At 44.2% G+C, this 19,856-nt stretch overlaps 1 protein-coding gene across 1 annotated transcript in view; it reads right to left on the bottom strand.

The window, feature by feature from the left end:
- The window catches only part of LOC143301299 (uncharacterized), a 65,142-nt gene that overhangs the window by 6,617 nt on the left and 38,669 nt on the right, over positions 1 to 19,856 (bottom strand). The window contains exons 21-30 of the mRNA XM_076615501.1: positions 19,040 to 19,189; positions 17,103 to 17,336; positions 16,609 to 16,776; positions 14,515 to 14,685; positions 13,023 to 13,193; positions 11,919 to 12,125; positions 10,660 to 10,920; positions 6,561 to 6,758; positions 4,052 to 4,210; positions 2,307 to 2,469 (exon numbers count right to left, since the gene is read on the bottom strand). Coding sequence (XP_076471616.1) covers positions 2,307 to 2,469; positions 4,052 to 4,210; positions 6,561 to 6,758; positions 10,660 to 10,920; positions 11,919 to 12,125; positions 13,023 to 13,193; positions 14,515 to 14,685; positions 16,609 to 16,776; positions 17,103 to 17,336; positions 19,040 to 19,189 — 1,882 coding nt within the window. The remainder of the gene's footprint in view (positions 1 to 2,306; positions 2,470 to 4,051; positions 4,211 to 6,560; positions 6,759 to 10,659; positions 10,921 to 11,918; positions 12,126 to 13,022; positions 13,194 to 14,514; positions 14,686 to 16,608; positions 16,777 to 17,102; positions 17,337 to 19,039; positions 19,190 to 19,856) is intronic.

Raw genomic sequence — 19,856 nt, 5'->3', positions numbered from 1 at the left:
GTTATAATGAATGTGCAATATGTAGGAAGAATAATGTGCAATATGCAGGATGAATGTACAATGAATATGTCTAATGCTAACGTCCATATTCTAAATATATTTCTGTTTAATAATTACGATGTAATAATTAATTGCAATGTTTTTTAAAAGCGAATATGTGAAATGCTTTTATTTGAGAACATATGTTTATTACTCTTGTTTGATCAAGTTATCCGCGTGTGTGGGGTGGGGTGGGGTGGGGGGGTGCGGTGCGGGTGTGTGCTGATTATCTGGTTGTGGTTTTCCGCAATTCATCTTTATTCTTATCTTATCTGTCTATTATAATCAATGTGCAGTATAGTAGGCTATGTTTATAATTATATTCAAATAATGTTTCTTAATTCTTTCTGTTTTTACATTAAGAATACTAGTTATTACCTGCAGTGTGTGGATGTATGTATGAAACGATGTATGTGATATTTTTTACATTTGTATCTTTGTAATATTTGTTGGGGCTGTTGTTGGCTTTTACAGTTATGGTCCCCATGTTGTTTACTTGTCTATGTTGTGATAATGCACCTGACCAAATTTCTCCAGTTGGAGATAATAAAGTTATTCTTATCTTATCTTATCTTATCTTATCTTACCAGCTGTTCTTAGTCGGACACAACTGACTATCATACAATACCAGCTGTTCTTATTCAGACACAACTGACTATCATACAATACCAGCTGTTCTTAGTCGGACACAACTAACTATCATACAATACCAGCTGTTCTAAGTTGGACATGACTGACTATCATACAATACCAGCTGTTCTTAGTCGGACACAACTATCATATAATACCAGCTGTTCTTAGTCTGACACAACTGACTATCATACAATACCAGCTGTTCTAAGTTGGACACGACTGACTATCATACAACACCAGCTGTAGTTCTTATTCAGACACAACTGACTATCATACAATACCAGCTGTTCTTAGTCGGACACAACTGACTCATACAATACCAGCTGTTCTAAGTTGGACACAACTGACTATCATACAATTCCAGCTGTTCTAAGTTGGACACAACTGACTATCATACAATTCCAGCTGTTCTAAGTTGGACACGACTGACTATCACACAATACCAGCTGTTCTTAGTCGGACACAACTGACTATCATACAATACCAGCTGTTCTTAGTTGGACACGACTGACTATCATACAATACCAGCTGTTCTTAGTTGGACACGACTGACTATCATACAATACCAGCTGTTCTTAGTCTGACACAACTGACTATCATACAATACCAGCTGTTCTAAGTTGGACACGACTGACTATCATACAACACCAGCTGTAGTTCTTATTCAGACACAACTGACTATCATACAATACCAGCTGTTCTTAGTCGGACACAACTGACTCATACAATACCAGCTGTTCTAAGTTGGACACAACTGACTATCATACAATACCAGCTGTTCTTAGTTGGACACGACTGACTATCATACAATACCAACTGTTCTTAGTCGGACACGACTGACTATCATACAATACCAGCTGTTCTTAGTCGGACACAACTGACTATCATACAATACCAGCTGTTCTTAGTTGGACACGACTGACTATCATACAATACCAGCTGTTCTAAGTTGGACACAACTGACTATCATACAATACCAGCTGTTCTTAGTCTGACACAACTGACTATCATACAATACCAGCTGTTCTTAGTCGGACACAACTATCATATAATACCAGCTGTTCTTAGTCGGACACAACTGACTATCGTACAATACCAACTGTAGTTCTTAGTCTGACACAACTGACTATCATACAATACCAGCTGTTCTTAGTCTGACACAACTGACTATCATACAATACCAGCTGTTCTTAGTCGGACACAACTATCATATAATACCAGCTGTTCTTAGTCTGACACAACTGACTATCATACAATACCAGCTGTTCTTAGTTGGACACAACTGACTATCATACAATACCAGCTGTTCTTAGTCGGACACGACTGACTATCACACAATACCAGCTGTTCTTAGTTGGACACGACTGACTATCATACAATACCAGCTGTTCTTAGTTGGACACGACTGACTATCATACAATACCAGCTGTAGTTCTTAGTCTGACACAACTGACTATCATACAATACCAGCTGTTCTTAGTTGGACACGACTGACTATCATACAATTCCAGCTGTTCTTAGTCGGACACGACTGACTATCATACAATACCAGCTGTTCTTAGTCGGACACAACTGACTATCATACAATACCAGCTGTAGTTCTTATTCAGACACGACTGACTATCATACAATACCTGCTGCTGTGTGTGCAGTACAAGCGGAGGACAACAGCCAGGATGACGAAGAGGAGCACAATGGCACCAGTCACCAAACCAATGATCAGCATTGGGAAAGGGTCATGTCCTCCATCGTCCCAAGGCGTAGTGGTGGGCGGTGCAGTTGTGGTTGATAACTCCTCTGAAAATGATAGTTATGGTAAGGAGTTGGTCTGTGTGTGTGTGTGTGTGTGTGTGCGCGCGTGCACATGTGTTTGTGTGTGTGTGCGCGTGCAGTGTGTGTGTGTGTGTGTGTGTATGTGTATGTGTGTGTGTGCGTGTGTGTGCTTGCATGGGCATGTCTGTGCATATGCATGTGTGTATGTGTGTGCGCGCATGCGTGTATGTATGTTTGTTTGTTTGTTTATACATGTCCATGAAAAAGATGAGATTTCTTTGTTTTTAAATTTCTGAAGCTGGAACTCGGGTATATTCTGTATGTCCACAGCTGATGTATTACAAAAAACAGCGTAAAAAAGGAATGTGAACATTGTCCTACATGACCTAACTTGACTCTTTACAAAAACAACACATACAAGATAAGCTGATCCAGAAGACCTGGCATATACAGCATCATGAATGCATGTTGTACATGACTTGAGTTGATTCATTAACAAAAGAACAATTGTAAAATAAGTTGTCTTTCATGATCAATTTTGCCTTATAAGCCAACAGCACATGTATTATCACAAATCTAAAACTTCATTATCAGTTTACAAAAAAAAAAAAAAAAAAAAAAAAAAAAAAAAAGCACCTGAACTAATTTCATCTTCAGCTGGAACAACACAAACTACAGTGCACACACACACACACACACACACACACACACAAACTCAACCTTGACCAACACACAGAAGGACAGACAGACAGACACTGACCGATACACTGAACAACAGACAGACAGACACTGACCGACACACTGAACGACAGACAGACAGACACTGACCGACACACTGAAGGACAGAGAGACAGACACTGACCGACACACTGACCGATACACTGAAGGACAGACAGACAGACACTGACCGATACACTGAACGACAGACAGACAGACACTGACCGACACACTGAAGGACAGAGAGACAGACACTGACCGACACACTGACCGATACACTGAAGGACAGACACTGACCGACACACTGAAGGACAGACAGACAGACACTGACCGACACACTGAAGGACAGAGAGACAGACACTGACCGACACACTGACCGATACACTGAAGGACAGACAGACAGACACTGACCGACACACTGAAGGACAGACACTGACCAACACACTGAAGGACAGACAGACAGACACTGACCGACACACTGAAGGACAGACAGACAGACACTGACCGACACACTGAAGGACAGACAGACAGACAGACACTGACCGACACACTGAAGGACAGACAGACACTGACCGACACACTGAAGGACAGACAGACACTGACCAACACACTGAAGGACAGACAGACACTGACCAACACACTGAAGGACAGACAGACAGACACTGACCGACACACTGAAGGACAGACAGACACTGACCGACACACTGAAGGACAGACAGACACTGACCGACACACTGAAGGACAGACAGACAGACACTGACCGACACACTGAAGGACAGACAGACACTGACCGACACACTGAAGGACAGACAGACACTGACCGATACACTGAAGGGCAGACAGACACTGACCGACACACTGAAGGGCAGACAGACAGACAGACACTGACCGACACACTGGAGCTCCGACACTGCCCCAAGCAGGTACCAGGTCATGCCGGTGGGGCAGGGTTTGCAGCTGGTGGAGGCAAGCTGGTCCTGGTAGGTCCCCAGAGGGCAGAGGACGCAGGCTGTTTCGCTCTCCTTCATGGAGCCCGCCGGACACTCCACTGCACGCAGGGGGTTCAACTGGTGCACTTACCGCTACGGTCATCTACCTAGAGGTTGAAAAGCTGCACTTACCTGTAATCTACCCTGGGGTTCAAAAGCTGCACTTACCTGTACTGTCATCTACCCTGGGGTTCAAAAGCTGTAATTACCGGTACTGTAATCTACCCAGGGGTTCAAAAGCTGCACTTACCTGTACTGTCATCTACCCAGGGGTTCAAAAGCTACACTTACCTGTACTGTCATCTACCCAGGGGTTCAAAAGCTACACTTACCTATACTGTCATCTACCCAGGGGTTCAAAAGCTGCACTTACCTGTACTGTAATCTACCCAGGGGTTCAAAAGCTGCACTTACCAGTACTGTCATCTACCCAGGGGTTCAAAAGCTGCACTTACCTGTACTGTAATCTACCCTGGGGTTCAAAAGCTGCACTTACCAGTACTGTCATCTACCCAGGGTTCAAAAGCTGCACTTACCTGTACTGTAATCTACCCTGGGGTTCAAAAGCTGCACTTACCTGTACTGTCATCTACCCAGGGGTTCAAAAGCTGCACTTACCTGTACTGTAATCTACCCAGGGGTTCAAAAGCTGCACTTACCTGTACTGTCATCTACCCTGGGGTTCAAAAGCTGCACTTACCGGTACTGTAATCTACCCAGGGGTTCAAAAGCTGCACTTACCGGTACTGTTATCTACCCAGGGGTTCAAAAGCTGCACTTACCGGTACTGTAATCTACCCAGGGGTTCAAAAGCTGCACTTACCTGTACTGTCATCTACCCAGGGGTTCAAAAGCTGCACTTACCTGTACTGTAATCTACCCAGGGGTTCAAAAGCTGCACTTACCTGTACTGTAATCTACCCAGGGGTTCAAAAGCTACACTTACCTGTACTGTAATCTACCCTGGGGTTCAAAAGCTGCACTTACCAGTACTGTAATCTACCCAGAGGTTGAAAAGCTGCACTTACCTGCGTTGTAATCTACCCAGGGGTTCAAAAGCTGCACTTACCGGTACTGTAATCTACCCAGGGGTTCAAAAGCTACACTTACCTGTACTGTAATCCACCCTGGGGTTCAAAAGTTGCACTTACCAGTACTGTAATCTGCCCATGGGTTCAAAAGCTGCACTTACCGGTACTGTAATCCACACAGGGGTTCAAAAGCTGCACTTACCTGTACTGTAATCTACCTGTACTGTCATCTACACAGGGGTTCAAAAGCTACACTTACCTGCACTGTAAGCTACCCTGGGATTCAAAAGCTGCACTTACCTGTACTGTAATCTACCCAGGGGTTCAAAAGCTGCACTTACCTGTACTGTAATCTACCAAGGGGTTCAAAAGCTGCACTTACCTGTACTGTAATCTACACTGTGAACACCCAGTATCTAGTAAACACCTAACATCACTTCACCCACCCCAACCCCTTTCCCAACATTTGTGGGTTTAAAACTCTGCACAGGTCAAACCAACTTGCAAACGCCCAATGTCTTGCAAACGCCACTTATAAAAACAGTTGCTTAACAGAGATCACAATGTCCAACAATCACAGCCGAGTAACTTTTGACCCCATACACATTTATTTTTTCTTTGGGAGGGAGGTGTGCTACAGTGTGAAGGAGTGGAAGTGGTAAGCATCTGATTTTTTGGGGGCTTCTTTTTTTTCTTCTTCTTTACATAACCTTTCTAAAATGGAGAAAAAAACCAGCCACCCCCTCCCCCCCCTCCAAATAAAACAACTTTTTCTTCACCCACCCCCCACCCCCCCTTTTTCTTTTTCCTTTTCTCCTCATCAATAACTTTTTCCATTCATACATAATTACTGGACAATCTTCAAAGTGAAGTGCTGGTCAAATGTTCTCCCAGTCCCCGTGACCACAACAACAGTCCCCATGTTCTTCTTTCTGCACAAGAAAACAGTTTCCCAGTCCACTCCCCCCCCCCCCACTATACTATGGTGTGAGGGAGTGGAAGTGGTAAGCATCTGATTTTTTGGGGGTTTCTTTTTTTCTTCTTCTTTACATAACCTTTCTGAAATGGAGAAAAAACCCAGCCACCCCCTCCAAATAAAACAACTTTTTCTTCACCCACCCCCCACACCCCCCTTTTTCTTTTTCCTTTTCTCCTCATCATAACTTTTTCCATTCATACATTATTACTGGACAATCTTTAAAGCCAAGTGCTGGTCAAATGTTCTCCCAGTCCCCGTGACCACAACAACAGTCCCCATGTTCTTCTTTCTGCACAAGAAAACAGTTTCCCAGTCCACCCCCCCCCCCAATCCCCCCCGCCCCGCCACCCCCCACTCACACACCCCACCGCGCAAAGATTCCACCCGTCGCTTACTTACCACACACATCGTCACGGAAGATCAGGCCAGCCGAACAGGTGATGTTGACGTCCACCAAGACAGTGGACATGTCAGGCTGCGCTGCCTGACCCCCGGACAGAGTGACGGTGAGGAGGGACTGAAGGGTGGCTTCGTCTGGCACCGACTGGTTCAGCACACTCATCATGTCCTGGTAGTCCTCCCACTGAGTATTGTTGTCTGTCGTCAACACAGCAATAATGCCCCAATCAGGCAGGGTCGTCAACACAGCAACAATGCCCCAATCAGGCAGGGTCGTCAACACAGCAATAATGCCCCAATCAGGCAGGGTCGTCAACACAGCAACAATGCCCCAATCAGGCAGGGTCGTCAACAAAGCAATAATGCCCCAATCAGGCAGGGTCGTCAACACAGCAACAATGCCCCAATCAGGCAGGGTCGTCAACAAAGCAATAATGCCCCAATCAGGCAGGGTCGTCAACACAGCAATAATGCCCCAATCAGGCAGGGTCGTCAACACAGCAACAATGCCCCAATCAGGCAGGGTCGTCAACACAGCAATAATGCCCCAATCAGGCAAGGTCGTCAACACAGCAATAATGCCCCAATCAGGCAGGGTCGTCAACACAGCAATAATGCCCCAATCAGGCAGGGTTGTCAACACAGCAATAATGCCCCAATCAGGCAAAGTCGTCAACACAGCAATAATGTCCCAATCAGGCAGGGTCGTCAACACAGCAATAATGCCCCAATCAGGCAGGGTTGTCAACACAGCAATAATGCCCCAATCAGGCAAGGTCGTCAACACAGCAATAATGCCCCAATCAGACAGGGTCGTCAACACAGCAATAATGCCCCAATCAGGCAAGGTCGTCAACACAGCAACAATGCCCCAATCAGGCAAGGTCGTCAACACAGCAACAATGCCCCAATCACGCAGGGTCATCAACACAGCAATAATGCCCCAATCAGGCAAAGTCGTCAACACAGCAATAATGCCCCAATCAGGCAAGATCGTCAACACAACAATAATGCCCCAATCAGGCAAGGTCGTCAACACAGCAATAATGCCCCAATCAGGCAGGGTCGTCAACACAGCAATAATGCCCCAATCAGGCAGGGTCGTCAACACAGCAATAATGCCCCAATCAGGCAGGGTCGTCAACACAGCAATAATGCCCCAATCAGGCAGGGTCGTCAACACAGCAATAATGCCCCAATCAGGCAAGGTCGTCAACACAGCAATAATGCCCCAATCAGGCAGGGTCGTCAACATGCAATAATGCCCCAATCAGGCAGGGTCGTCAACACAGCAATAATGCTCCAATCAGGCAGGGTTGTCAACACAGCAATAACGCCCCAATCAGGCAAGGTCGTCAACACAGCAATAATGCCCCAATCAGGCAGGGTTGTCATCACAGCAATAATGCCCCAATCAGGCAGGGTCGTCAACACAGCAATAATGCCCCAATCAGGCAAGGTCGTCAACACAGCAACAATGCCCCAATCAGGCAGGGTCGTCAACAAAGCAATAATGCCCCAATCAGACAGGGTCATCAACACAGCAATAATGCCCCAATCAGGCAAGGTCGTCAACACAGCAATAATGCCCCAATCAGGCAAGGTCGTCAACACAGCAATAATGCCCCAATCAGGCAAGGTCGTCAACACAGCAACAATGCCCCAATCAGGCAAGGTCGTCAACAAAGCAATAATGCCCCAATGAGAGAGGGTCGTCGACACAGCAATAATGCCCCAATCAGGCAGGGTCGTCAACACAGCAATAATGCCCCAATCAGGCAGGGTCACTAACACAGCAATAATGCCCCAATCAGGCAGGGCAGGAAGTTCATTTCTTTCATGTGCCCCCGGGCGTTGGGGGTGGGGGTGTGGGGGCATTTAAACAACATATGCATGCACTCAAGTAAACAAACAATTGCATATTGACATGAGCTGTGAAGAATCAAACTAATAATGCCCCAATCAGGCAGGGTCGTCAACACAGCAATAATGCCCCAATCAGGCAGGGTCATCAACACAGCAATAATGCCCCAATCAGGCAGGGTCGTCAACACAGTAATAATGCCCCAATCAGGCAGGGTCGTCAACACACGTCAACACAGCAATAATGCCCCAATCAGGCAGGGTCGTCAACACAGTAATAATGCCCCAATCAGGCAGGGTCGTCAACACAGCAATAATGCCCCAATCAGGCAGGGTCGTCAACACAGCAATAATGCCCCAATCAGGCAGGGTCGTCAACACAGTAATAATGTCCCAATCAGGCAGGGTCGTCAACACAGCAATAATGCCCCAATCAGGCAAGGTCGTCAACACAGCAATAATGCCCCAATCAGGCAAGGTCGTCAACACAGCAATAATGCCCCAATCAGGCAAGGTCGTCAACACAGCAATAATGCCCCAATCAGGCAGGGTCGTCAACACAGCAACAATGCCCCAATCAGGCAGGGTCGTCAACACAACAATAATGCCCCAATCAGGCAGGGTCACTAACACAGCAATAATGCCCCAATCAGGCAGGGCAGGAAGTTCATTTCTTTCATGTGCCCCCGGGCGTTGGGGGTGGGGGTGGGGGGGCATTTAAACAACATATGCATGCACTCAAGTAAACAAACAATTGCATATCGACATGAGCTGTGAAGAATCAAACTAATAATGCCCCAATCAGGCAGGGTCGTCAACACAGCAATAATGCCCCAATCAGGCAAGGTCGTCAACACAGCAACAATGCCCCAATCAGGCAGGGTCGTCAACAAAGCAATAATGCCCCAATCAGACAGGGTCGTCAACACAGCAATAATGCCCCAATCAGGCAAGGTCGTCAACACAGCAATAATGCCCCAATCAGGCAAGGTCGTCAACACAGCAATAATGCCCCAATCAGGCAAGGTCGTCAACACAGCAATAATGCCCCAATCAGGCAAAGTCGTCAACACAGCAATAATGCCCCAATCAGGCAGGGTCGTCAACACAGCAATAATGCCCCAATCAGGCAGGGTTGTCAACACAGCAATAATGCCCCAATCAGGCAAAGTCGTCAACACAGCAATAATGTCCCAATCAGGCAGGGTCGTCAACACAGCAACAATGCCCCAATCAGGCAGGGTCGTCAACACAGCAACAATGCCCCAATCAGGCAGGGTCGTCAACACAGCAATAATGCCCCAATCAGGCAAGGTCGTCAACACAGCAACAATGCCCCAATCAGGCAAGGTCGTCAACAAAGCAATAATGCCCCAATCAGACAGGGTCGTCAACACAGCAATAATGCCCCAATCAGGCAGGGTCGTCAACACAACAATAATGCCCCAATCAGGCAGGGTCGTCAACACAGTAATAATGTCCCAATCAGGCAAGGTCGTCAACACAGCAATAATGCCCCAATCAGGCAAGGTCGTCAACACAGCAATAATGCCCCAATCCGGCAGGGTTATCAACACAGCAATAATGCCCCGATCAGGCAAGGTCGTCAACACAGCAATAATGCCCCAATCAGGCAGGGTTATCAACACAGCAATAATGCCCCAATCAGGCAGGGCAGGAAGTTCATTTCTTTCATGTGCCCCCGGGCGTTGGGGGTGGGGGTGGGGGGGCATTTAAACAACATATGCATGCACACTTTTAACACAAACTCACATACAAACACACCACACAAAACAAAAAAAGAGTGACATCAAAATCTATACCAAAAAAAAGAAAAAAGAAAAAAAAAAAGCCCACTCAAGTAAACAAACAATTGCATATAGACATGAGCTGTGAAGACGAAGAAAACATGCAATGTTATATCCTCATCAGCAATATCAACACAGATGTGAAGAATCAAACTAATAAAAACATTTACAAACAAAAACCACCACAAGGAAAGCTGCCACCATGACATAGCCATCTGCAAAATGGACTGGCAATCTGAAGTCATGGGTCTGAATAATCGTAACATTATAAGCTTTTCGCTTTTCTAAAACAAGGCCACCAACCTTTTTTTTTTTTTTTTTTTTTTTGTATGTGTGTGTGAGTGTGTTCTAATCATTGTAATCAGAATGCATGTGCAAAATAATTGTGCAGGCCCAACAAATTTTTTCCTTCACTGTCACAAACTCACTTTCAAGATCTGAATCAGAGATGTTGGAGTTCATGGTTGCTGTCACAAAAACCTGGAGGGAAGGCGTGCTTCGTTTTCTGGATGTGCTGCTGCAGCCTGTTGTCACCCTCACGTTGCATGTGTTCTGCGATCGGCAAGGAACCTGCTGATTAATGTTTGACGTCACCCCACTTTTCACTTCAGAAGCAGTGGACGGGTCACAGGGCACATTTTTCATGATGGCACTCGACGAGTACAGACCATTTTGCACAACACGAGCCGCTGAAAAAAAGAAAAAAAAAGAAAGAAAAAAAAAAAAAAGAAAGAAAAAAAAAGAGACATACATACAAAGTGAAATTCATTGAGCATTGTCTGACTTTTATCTTCTTGAAGTCTAGTTTTTCATTCAAAAGTTATGTTTGCACTTGTAGCACATTCGGATGGGAAAAAAAATCCAATCCTTTCTAAAATAGTTTGGAGTGATCACATCTACAGAACATATCTTTAGCATTCTAACAGAAATCACAGTTATAGCTGTTTACTATTCCTGTCCAACAATTACACCTGCGAGATATTTCTGTGACTATGCACATTTCTAGCTTTATTCAAATTCTACCTTTTGTACAACATTGTCTTTATTGACAAATGTTTTTTTCCCCAAGAAATATCTGCTTTAAGTTTTATGGACCAATTTTGTGTGCACTTAAAGATTTTTTTTTTTATTGACAAATATCTTTCACCAAGAAACACCTGCTTCAAGTTTCACAGACCAATTTTGATAAGAATTTGACAATTCATATATTCTTATGAGTGCACTTACAGATCAATAAAAAAAAAAGCAAAAAAAAAAGCAAAAAAAAAAAAGCACTGTATATTCTTAGCAACTTCCTGTTGGTGCATCTCCACTATACTTGTTTTGAAATCAGCTGTCTGCAGTTTTTATGGTATTCTATCAAAAGCATGAAGTGTCTGATACTGACCAGGAATTTTAAGATCATGCTTGTGCAATCATAAATCGAAAACATGAACGGATGCAAAACACAAACTCTGATTACTGCTGGATCTATCGCTGAAGTTGCAGAAAGTTTCTGGTAAATCTTGACACGGGAAGGTTCAGAAACTATCTGCAAGGCTCCTTTAGTCTGAATCAGTCTTGTCCCTGTTTACCGATGACAGACAGACAGACAGACAGACACAGACAACCGACCAGGATTATTACAAACTCACTCTGCACACAGGCAATAACGAGTGGATAAAACATGGGGAAGCCAACAACATACGTGAGCAGGATGGAGGTGCAGAGCTGAGGCCTTCACTGATCTCGTTGTTCCACTGATGGCCAGTCTGCTCTCCACAATAGAAGTCACTAGCAGGGAAGGCCAGACGGTACCCAGGAATACATTGCAGTGTGCAGGTTTTGAGGAAAGGAGACTGGCTTTCTACGCACTTCCAATATGATCCAGCGGTGCGGGGAGGATTTCCGCAAACTGCAAGAAGTATCAGTATCAGTATCAGTATCAGTAGCTCAAGGAGGCGTCACTGCGTTCGGACAAATCCATATACGCTACACCACATCTGCCAAGCAGATGCCTGACCAGCAGCGTAACCCAACGCGCTTAGTCAGGCCTCGAGAAAAAAAAAAAAAAAAAAAAAAAAAGCGTACATACATAAATAAATAAATAATAAAACTGCAAGAAACAAATGAACGGTGTGTATCTTGTAAGTTATGTTCTTATTTAAGAGAGAGAGAGAGAGAGAGAGAGAGAGAGAGAGAGAGAGAGTATGTGTGTTAATGTGTGTCTGCATGTTCATACGCATTTGTGCATATTTGTGTGTTCATCTGAGTGTACGTGTGGTGTGCATATAATCACATGTATAGACAAACTACTGTTGTTGATTTTATAAGAGCTATACCTATTTTCCTATTAAAAAAATCTGTTGTATCTATCTATCTACACTTTCTAATCTAGGCTTTATCAAATCAGAAAGCACTATTTTTTTTTCTGATTTTTTACCAAGAATGTAAAATGTTTGACACAAACACACACACAGCCAAGCAGGCAGGCAAATATACACACAGGAATCATTCTGGCAAATGCGAGGACCTACCACAAAGTTAAAAAAAAGAAGGAAAAAAACCAACAAAACATACCACACAGCCTTCATTCACAATAGGAGGTGGGCAATGCAAAGGGGTGCGGGTGGGGGTGGTTGTGTGTGTGGAGGGGGGGGGGGGGAGAGAGTGGATGTGTGTGTGGGGGGTGGGGGGGGGGGGGAGAAGAGAGTGGATGTGTGTGTGTGTGTGTGTGTGTGTGTGTGTGTGTGTGTGTGTGTGTGTGTTTCTGCTGGGTGAAATACAGGCAACACCATGATGGAAGCACTACCTCGGCAGTCTTGCTGCTGGCAGACCTGGGTGTCTGTGTCGGACCCACTGCAGTTGGCGCCCCCGAGGGCTGGCACTGGGGAGTCACAGGAGCGCTGGCGAGACTGGGTCCCGCTGCCACAGGTGACGGAACACGGCAACCATGCCAACCACCGACCCCACCCGCCATCGACTGAAAGAACACCACCCCCAGACACACAGAGTGAGGGAACTTTCATCTGACAGGTAAGCTATCCAAGATCAGATTATCTCTACCAACGAAGAACCCAGACACACAGAGTGAGGGAACTTTCATCTGACAGGTAAGCTATCCAAGATCAGATTATCTCTACCAACGAAGAACCCAGACACACAGAGTGAGGGAACTTTCATCTGACAGGTAAGCTATCCAAGATCAGATTATCTCTACCAACGAAGAACCCAAACACACAGAGTAAGGGAACTTTCTTCTGACAGAAAGGGACCATTTAATCAGAGTATCTCTACCACTGAAGAACCCAAACACACAGAGAGAAAGGAAACTTTCTTCTGAGAGTCAGGAAATGTTCTTTTCTATGTATCCAGAATGATAAAATATATACCACTGGAAAACCACAATGCAGAGAGAGAGTAAAGACACTTTCTTCTGAGAGTCAGGAAATGTTCTTTTCTATGTATCCAGAATGATAAAATATATACCACTGGAAAACCACAATGCAGAGAGAGAGTAAAGATACTTTCTTCTGAGAGTCAGGGAACTTCCTTTTCTATAAGTATCCTGACTGATAAAAAAAAATTCTACACACTAAGAACCTAAACAGAGAGAGAGAGAGAGAGAGAGAGAGAGAGAGAGAGAGAGAACACTTTCTTCTGAGAGTCAGGGAACTTCTTTTTCTATAAGTATCCCGACTGATAAAAAAAATTCTACACACTAAGAACCTAAACAGAGAGAGAGAGAGAGAGAGAGAGAGAGAGAGAGAGAGAGAGAGAGAGAGAGAGAGAGAGAGAGAACACTTTCTTCTGAGAGTCAGGGAACTTCCTTTTCTATAAGTATCCTGACTGATAAAAAAAAATTCTACACACTAAGAACCTAAACAGAGAGAGAGAGAGAGAGAGAGAGAGAGAGAGAGAGAGAGAGAAAGAACTCTTTCTTCTGAGAGTAAAGAAACTTTCTTCTTTATGTATACAGAATGAGAAAATGTCTACCAATGAAGAACCCAAACATGAAGAGAGTAAGGACACTTTCTTCTAGAGACAAAAGAAACTTTCTTCTATACAAATGCACCTTGAGAAAAAATATCTACAAACGAAGAACCCAAATACAAAGAGAGAATAAGGACACTTCCTTCTGAGAGAAAGGAGGAAACTCCCTCCATTCGTATCCAGAATCCGAGAAGCTCTACCAACGAAGAACCAAAAACCCACAGAGAAACAGAGAAACTTTCTAAGGCATTTTGACATACCGTTCCACATGATTCACAACACAAGAGAAAGCATAGAGGAGAGGATCTCACCAGGGCAGGCCTCAATGCTGCAGGCCTGCACCTCTTGTGCAATGCCGTCACAGATGGCTTGGCCGGTTGTTCCGTTGGCAGGCTGACACATGCGCTGTCGTGTGGCCTGGCCCCCCTCACACGTAGCACTGCAGTCTGTCCAGGCACCCCAGCTGCTCCACGTGCCCGTGACTGGTGAACACAAGCTTTGAATGATCACTTCAGTGGATAATGTTGTATAGTTAGGTGCCTGTGACTGGTGAACACAAGCTTTGAATGATCACTTCAGTGGATAATGTTGTATAGTTAGGTGCCTGTGGCTGGTGAACACAAGCTTTGAATGATCACTTCAGTGGATAATGTTGTATAGTTAGGTGCCTGTGACTGGTGAACACAAGCTTTGAATGATCACTTCAGTGGATGCTGTATAGTTAGGTGCCTGTGGCTAGTGAACACAAGCTTTGAATGATCACTTCAGTGGATAATGTTGTATAGTTAGGTGCCTGTGGCTGGAGAACTCAAGCTTTGAATGATCACTTCAGTGGATAATGTTGTATAGTTAGGTGCCTGTGGCTGGAGAATTCAAGCTTTGAATGATAACTTCAGTGGATAATGTTGTATAGTTAGGTGCCCGTGACTGGAGAACTCAAGCTTTGAATGATCACTTCAGTGGATAATGTTGTATAGTTAGGTGCCTGTGGCTGGTGAACACAAGCTTTGAATGATCACTTCAGTGGATAATGTTGTATAGTTAGGTGCCTGTGGCTGGAGAACTCAAGCTTTGAATGATCACTTCAGTGGATAATGTTGTATAGTTAGGTGCCTGTGGCTGGTGAACACAAGCTTTGAATGATCACTTCAGTGGATAATGTTGTATAGTTAGGTGCCTGTGACTGCTGAACACAAGCTTTGAATGATCACTTCAGTGGATAATGTTGTATAGTTAGATGCCTGTGGCTGGTGAACACAAGCTTTGAATAATCACTTCAGTGGATGCTGTATAGTTAGGTGCCTGTGGATAATGTTGCATAGTCTGGTGCCTGTGGCTGGAGGGCACAAGAGCTGTGTATGGTCACTCCAGTGGATAATGTTGTATAGTTTGGAATGCATGCGAGCGTGCGCACTCACATCTAGGGGACATAGGTCTTTTCATGATTACTTCAGTACATAACATATAGTTTAACCACACATCTAAAGAGGCATAGGTTTTTTTAATTATATTACTTCAGTAAATAACATTCTATAGTTTTGAGTAAGTGTGCGTGTGTGCACAAACATCCAGAGATTTTTTAAATTATCACTTCAGTAAATAACGTTGCATGGTTTAGATCATGTGTGTACATGTACACTAAAATCTGGACCATTATTGATCACTTTAATAAATAACACAAATAAATGTACACTCACATTTACAGGACACAGATTTTTGAATCATCACTTCAGTAGATAAAGATGTACAGCTGTACGATGTAATAATAAATTGCAATGTTTTTAAAAGCGAATATGTGAAATGCTTTTATTTGAGAACATATGTTTATTACTCTTGTTTAATCAATTTATCCACGTGTGTGGGGTGGGTGGGGGGAGGAGAGGTGGGGGGTGCGGGTGTGTGCTGATTATCTGGTTGTGGTTTTCCGCAATTCATCTTTATTCTTATCTGTCTATTATAATCAATGTGCAGTATAGTAGGCTATGTTTATAATTATATTCAAATATGTTTCTTAATTCTTTCTGTTTTTACATTAAGAATACTAGTTATTACCTGCAGTGTGTGGATGTATGTATGAAACGATGTATGTGATATTTTTTACATTTGTATCTTCGTAATATTTGTAGGGGCTGTTGTTGGCTTTTACAGTTATGGTCCCCATGTTGTTTACTTGTCTATGTTGTGATAATGCACCTGACTAAATTTCTCCAGTTGGAGATTATAAAGTTATTCTTATCTTAGTTATAGCCACAAAAATCACTTCAGTAAAATTATCAACAGCATGAACAACACTTTTGCTGCCGTGGGTTCTTTTACATGCCCCCAGTTTGTGCTGCATGCAGGATATCAGTTTATCACCTCATCACAAAAGACTACTCACAAATGACCAGCCACGTGATTCTCACCATTAACGAAGCACACTGAACCGGAGCAGCTAGCAGTTTCTGTGTCACTGCCACTGCAGTTGTTGCCCCCGTTCTGAGGAGCTGGGTTGGTGCACAATCGCTGACGCATCTGCTCCGTTCCACAGGCACACGGTGTCCATGACAACCACTCTGTCCAGCCTCCGTGAACTGTGCAAACATTTACACACACACACACACACACACATATATATCTAACCACACATACAGATAATTAATCTTTCTCTCAAAAAAATATATCACTTCATGTCATGTTGTCTACAGCCTGCAAAAAGCCATCCTAAGATCTTTAAAGAGTGAAAAATAAAAGTGAAGAGGCAAAGATCTTAAGTGATTATAACACCAAAAGCACAACAATGAGAGCACTCCTGTGAAGTCATAGGAACGGGTGGGAAAAAGGACAGCTCACATTTTTCTTTGTTGAAAGAGCACTCCCGCAAAGTCATAGGAACAGGTGGGCGAAAAGGACGGCTCACCTTTTTCCTGTTCACACAGCACTCCTGTGTAGTCGAAGGAACAGGCACAGGTGTAGTTGCCGGCCCCAGGCACACAGGTGGCGCCGTTCTGACACTGGTGCTGGTTGCAGGGGTCAGGCGGCACGTCACAGAGGGTGCCGCTCCATTCGTCCTGGCACTGGCACTCGAACCCTCCACGCTGGTTGAGACACACTCCGTGGTCACCGCACGGATCTGATGAGCACTCATCCACCGCTGGAAGAAACAGACAATAGAGTGTGGCTTGGAGCTTGGAAGTGAGAGAGAATCATACCGCGCAACGACTGTAACGCTGGCGACAGCACTATGGATACTATCACCGTGTCATGGATGTAACGCTGGTGACAGCACTATTGATGCTATCACTGTGTCATGGATGTAACGCTGGTGACAGCACTATTGATGCTATCACTGCGTCATGGATGTAACACTGGTGACAGCACTATTGATGCTATCACTGTGTCATGGATGCAACGCTGACAACAGCACTATTGATGCTATCACTGTGTCATGAATGTAACGCTGGTGACAGCACTATTGATGCTATCACTGTGTCATGGATGTAACGCTGGTGACAGCACTATTGATGCTATCACTGTGTCATGGATGTAACACTGGTGACAGCACTATTGATGCTATCACTGTGTCATGGATGTAACGCTGGTGACAGCACTATTGATGCTATCACTGTGTCATGGATGTAACACTGGTGATATCACTATGGATGCTATCACTGTGTCATGGATATCATGCTGGCGACAGCACTATGGATGCTATCACTGTGTCATGGTTGTGACGCTGATGACAGTGCTACTGATGTTATCACTGTATCATGGATGTGGACTTGCTCGTGTTCTCAGGCCTCATGTGCGCTTAAAGTTAGTTTCCTCATGGCTTCGGGAATGAACGCACAATTCAGAAATTTGCTATTTACTTAAACAGGGCTTAAAAACCCCCCCAAAAAACAACTACCTAAAAGGTAGTTTGCAGTATCCTGAATGTATATTTTGTTCAGCTATTTTCAGATAATGTGTGTGTGTGTTTCAGAAAGAGAGAGAGAGAGAGAGAGAGAGAGAGAGAGAGAGATTCAAAAACTTTATTACTCAAGGATAAAGATTTTAGGCATTGCCCAGTCTTCCAATCTGTCCTTGTGACAACAATAAGAACATTAATGATAACGACACAATAATAGTGAGAGTGAGGGTGCAATGTAGCTGCTCCACAGACAAGTGAAATATGATGTCACAACCAACAAATTCATTTCAGGCAAAAAATTCAGGTTGCAGGTATTCTTCACAGAGTGCTAGTGGATAATTTTGTACAAACAGAAGTAAAGTGAAGCCTCATCCGACTTAATTCTCTCTGTCACAGACACTGTGTCCATGGCCATATGACTTTACTGTGGTCACTTACCATCGCAGGTACTGGATACCTCTACATTTCAAGTGGTCTGTATCATTTTGTCTTGTTGTCTTGTCATTGTTGTATTACTTTTTTTCACGACAAATTTCTGTGAAATCTGGGCTGGTCTCCCGAGGGGCAGTGTGGCGCTACAGTCAGTGCCACCCAAATGCAATTTTTTTTCTTTCTGCCTTCAAGTGTATTTGTTTTCAAACCAAAAAGGATTCTTCTCCAGAGTTTTGTCAGGGACAAGCCTTTTGTTGCCACAAGTTCTTATACGTGTGCTAAGTACACGCTAACATGTGACCTCATTCCATGGTCTCATCTGAACCACTAGCATCCAGACCACCACCATTCAAGGTCTAGCGAAAGAGGAAAAAATAACGGAGGGTGTGGGATTTGATCCCGCATCCTCAGATTCTCTTGCTTCCTAGGCGGACGTGTTACCAGTAGGCCATCACTCCACATGTTCCCCACACTATTGTCCATGGACACTTGACTGCAGCGGCATCACTCACCATCGCAGGCACTGGGCACCACTACGTTGCCAGGGGAAGGGGTCAGGGTCAGAAGGTTGTCGGCGACGCCCACTGGGCAGGAGGCGGCCAGTGAGTCGACCTCCTGTGTGGTCAGGGTTTTCCCGTACACTGCCAGGCTTGACACCATCACTAACGGCAGAGAACACCAAAAGCAAAGACATTCAGTTAATGCTGTCAAAAGCAAAGACATTCAGTTAATGCTGTCAAAAGCAAAGACATTCAGTTAATACTGTCAAAAGCAAAGACATTCAGTTAATGCTGTCAACTACAATAAGAACAACAACTGATGCCAACACTTGCATGTGAGAGAAAATAAAAGCAAACAATTTCAGCTGATGATGTCAGTTGTGAAAAAAAAAACACACCAAAAAAAAACAACAACAAAAAACAAACTGAAGATAATAAAACAATAGATCTCATGAAAATCATTGCTAACAGATGCCAACACTTAGAATGCATAAACATGACTGTAAACACAGGAAGCGTTTGAAGATCAAACCATTACGCTCAGTGAAGATTATTGCTAACAGCTGTCAACTCCTGCAGTACACAAACATGACTGTCAAAACACAAACATTGTCTGAAGATTTAAAACTTTTACACTGTATGAAGATGACTGCTAAACAGTTGTCAACTTTTAGAACACATAAATACCACTGCACAGCGTCTGAAGCTGACACTCCATGAAGATCATCGCTAACAATGTCAACCCTTACAACACATAAACATCACTGTGGACACATGAACACTGTCTCAAGATCAGTTACACTCCGTAGAGTTTCCCTTTCAAGGGGGC

The sequence above is a fragment of the Babylonia areolata genome, chromosome 27, assembly GCF_041734735.1.
Source record: "Babylonia areolata isolate BAREFJ2019XMU chromosome 27, ASM4173473v1, whole genome shotgun sequence".
Taxonomy (NCBI): Eukaryota; Metazoa; Mollusca; class Gastropoda; order Neogastropoda; family Buccinidae; genus Babylonia; species Babylonia areolata.
Note: the sequence above shows the minus strand (reverse complement) of the source record. Positions and strands in the feature narration are given on the sequence as shown.